The sequence below is a fragment of the Solanum dulcamara genome, chromosome 7 (assembly GCF_947179165.1).
Source record: "Solanum dulcamara chromosome 7, daSolDulc1.2, whole genome shotgun sequence".
In the NCBI taxonomy this organism is placed as follows: Eukaryota; Viridiplantae; Streptophyta; class Magnoliopsida; order Solanales; family Solanaceae; genus Solanum; species Solanum dulcamara.
In genome coordinates this window covers 12,260,781-12,264,489 of record NC_077243.1, presented here as the reverse complement: position 1 = coordinate 12,264,489, position 3,709 = coordinate 12,260,781, and the positions used below count along the sequence as shown (strand labels likewise).

Genomic DNA, 3,709 nt, shown 5'->3' with positions numbered 1-3,709 from the left:
CTCCTCCCAAGTCCCACTTTGTGGCATTATAATGATGTTATATATTGTTGTTGTTGTATTTCTTCCCTTTGTGCTTGTTATTTTCTCAGCTAATTAATTTGAAGGATCTTTCTTCCTAAAATGCAATCTTCACTTTTCAATTTTCCTACCCATGAAGATTGAAACATTGAGTTTTTGGGCTCTTTTTCCATCCAATATGGGCATTTGTGGAAGTTGTAATGTAGTATTGCGGCTAGATGTAGCGTAGTTTGTTAGTAAGATTGAAGCTCTTCTGCCCTTTACATCATGTTTTCTTTTCTTTTTTATTTATTTGTATTTATGCTAGCCTAGCTTCACAAGTAGCAAGTAAATAGGTTTTTTTTCTTTCTGTTTTTGTAAAGAAATAAGAGAAATAGATCAGGGAGTAAATTATTATTTTCTTTTTAAAAACGGATAAAGTGCAAATTACAATCAAAATGTCAAGAACTCGTGAAAGACTTTTCACTAGTACATTTATTAGCTCTTTGTTTAACACATGAAATATTTAGTATGGCGGGGGTTTTGCGGGAGGGGGGGGGGGGCTTTGACGTTTCAATACAAGTTGTTCCATTGATAACTGGAGTATAATTATATTGCCAACACATATTTTAATTTTTATAATACCAGAGTATATAACTTAAATAATTTAACGTGAACAGAGTAACTATATGTTGTACTATCATTTATTTGATGGTTTTCTAATAATTAGGATATGTATAACACAGAACAACAAAGTAGCTAGAGCAAAAATTTCCCACTGAAAATACTGCAAATGATATACTTCAGAGAAACAAACCAGGTAAAACTAATCTGACACCTGCACAAAAGTGCAAACTGTTGTACATACACTAGTACATTACTAGTAGTGAAAAAATGAAAAAGAAGTCCTCCCATAGTGGCTTTAATTTGCTCTGTACAACATCATAGTAAATTACTAAAGAGTTATTGTACCTAATTATTTACTGATAAAGTTGTTATCATATGACTAAAAGGTCACAGATATAGACTGTGAAATCACTCTCTCATAGAAATACAATACAGTATAATATATCTTTGTGATTTAGCCCTTCCTAAACCCCACACATAGCAAAAATTTAGTGCACTGGGCTTCCACTTTTTAATTAACGTGCCCGATTTAGCCTATTATTCTTGAAGGCACGCTGATCGGATTCTTGCCTCTGGAGCAGCCTTTCATGGTTGATCTTCTTTATGAAATCATCAAATCTCTTGTTGGATTCCTCTGTACTAACAGAAATGTCCCCTCTTAAACCCCCTCTTCGAAACATCGATAAAGTTTCGTTAAATGTCACTGATTTTCGCAATTCTTTCCAAACTGCAGCTACTGATGGCAACAAGTCCTTTGAACCAATGCTTTGTGCCGATGTCACTGGTGGCTCAATTGGCCATGTCTCACTCTTCTTTAGTACTTGTTTCTTCTTTTTCTTATTGTTTCCTCCTTCTGTGATCGCCTTCCATGTCGCGTCCATTGAGTCATCCTCTTCAATATCTTCTTGATTCATCACCATTTCTTGGTAATTGGTTGTATCGGGTACTCGATTTGGTGACCGTGGACTAACGATTTGACGTGGTTCAGTCAAAGGACTTACGTCTGGAAAAGACAATTTTGTTACACAATCAATTTCAATGTCTTTCACGACATCACTGCAGGGGATCATCTCATCTTCAATTGCAGTTTCTTTTAATACAACAGGATCCAAATTATAACGACTAAAAAACGACATAACAGTATCCATTGCAATAACAGAACTAGTTCTTTTCGGCATATTATCGTCCTCTTTAATTTCATGATGATATGGTTGTGGCTGAATCTGAATATCATCATGATCATCAGCAATATTATTCTCCTTTTGATCATCTAGAAAAACATTGAGAAATTCCATTGTGGGGTGGTGAAATTTAGAGAAAGTCAAAATAAGGATGACAACAGAGTTGATGAATAGGCAAATATAAAGTGGAGATGACAAGAAACTCTTCAAATAATTCAAGATTTCACTTAAATTAACGAAGAACATGTTAAATAAGTAACTAGGTCTAATAGCCTTTTTGAGCATGAAGAAAGTAGAGATAAATCCTGTTGATAAGAGAAGAAGCTCCATGGTTAATATTGCAGTTTTGACCAATTTGCCTCTTTCCTCTGATAATCTATTGGCTATCAAAGTTGCCATGGACTGAGAGGAGCAATTTTTTGGGCTAATTTGTTATCAAGAATTGCAAAAGTGCAAAGAGGAATTACTAATAAGTTTATGACAGAATCTTTACAGGCTAATAGCCACTAGAGATAGACAGAGATATATATTGAGTGCAACACAACACTATAGACCCACAGAGCAATCAAGTAAGGCTAATGGAAACCTTTTTATAAGTAGACAATGGTGGCAATAATGAATGTCCCACTAATCTACTTTTAACTTAATCTCAATCATTCATAGGAATGCTTATTTTCCTTTTTGAGTTTAACTCGTATAAATCGATAACATAAAAATAGACTATCAGTATATATATATATACATAAATGTAATGAGTTATTTATCATGTTATACATGTACGATATTAAGAGATGTACGTGATTTTGTTAAGGGTATTTTATTTGGACATTTAATTGACCTGACATTATTTTTAATCGCTTCAGAATAACATCAGACATGCCATATTTGAAGCTAGGTTTATGACTGAAATTCAAGCATTTCTACCTTAATTTTAAGTAAAAATCAAATTCAGTCATATAAAACTTCAAATATTGCATGTCTATAGTTATCTCAATATGAATTGACGTACAAATTTTTATACATTGTTGATCAATTGAAGAGTCAAACTACATGAGAAAATAGCATCTTGTAAATCTCGGGATTGCTATAAAAAATCTCATGTAATTATCTTTGAAATAACCCAATACTTAATATATATAAAAGTTAAGAAACTAAACTAAGTGTATATTAGTTAAACTCTTTTTATATTTGTGTGGGTGGAGTAAAGGGGTGAAGTGAGGTTTGCAGAAGTAAAATAAGACCAAACAAGCAGATTAGACTTTTGATTACTACTTTCAATAGTCTTGGTCTACCCTTTTTGTTAATAAAATCCTAATAGGACGATAAGGAAGATAAACCTCCTTTTACGTAAAATATATAACTAAACATTTATTTATGGAACATTTTGTCCTTAACCTCTCCAACCTTTGGTTATACATTTTATACCTTCTACATTCATTTTTATTTGTCACATTTCATTTTACATGAGTCAATTTAATTAATATTCGAAGCTAAATTAAGATAAATTAAATTAATATTTTAAAATTAAAATTTAAATATTCATAAACAATATTTAAAAAATACCATAAGGTGCAATCCTTTTCATATTAATTTGATGAAAATATAACTTAAAATTTATACTCTTTAAAATAGAAACATGAGAAGTTGAAATGAACAGAAAGACTAACTTTCATTTTCTCTTCTTAGATTTTGTATCTCAGAGCATATCCAAATAGATCATGGTGCTCAAGATTATTTTATTATTTAATAGACAAGAATGATATAAAAAGGCAACTTTATGGAAACTTAATTTTCTTTACTAATCATCTATGCTTATTATAATTTGAATGAAGCATATTAAACATATAAGTAATTAATTGCTAATCTTTCGTTGTTCTTACAACTAAGAGCTAACTAACCAAAGT

The 3,709-nt window shown here is 31.4% G+C and overlaps 1 protein-coding gene across 1 annotated transcript; it reads right to left on the bottom strand.

Annotated features, from left to right (window-relative positions):
• Positions 1–754: 754 nt before the first annotated feature.
• On the bottom strand, positions 755–2,365 carry LOC129895279 (uncharacterized). Its single transcript, XM_055970969.1, has one exon. It carries the CDS (start codon positions 2,202–2,204, stop codon positions 1,140–1,142), a length of 1,065 nt encoding a protein of 354 aa, XP_055826944.1. The 5' UTR covers positions 2,205–2,365; the 3' UTR covers positions 755–1,139.
• Positions 2,366–3,709: the final 1,344 nt, after the last annotated feature.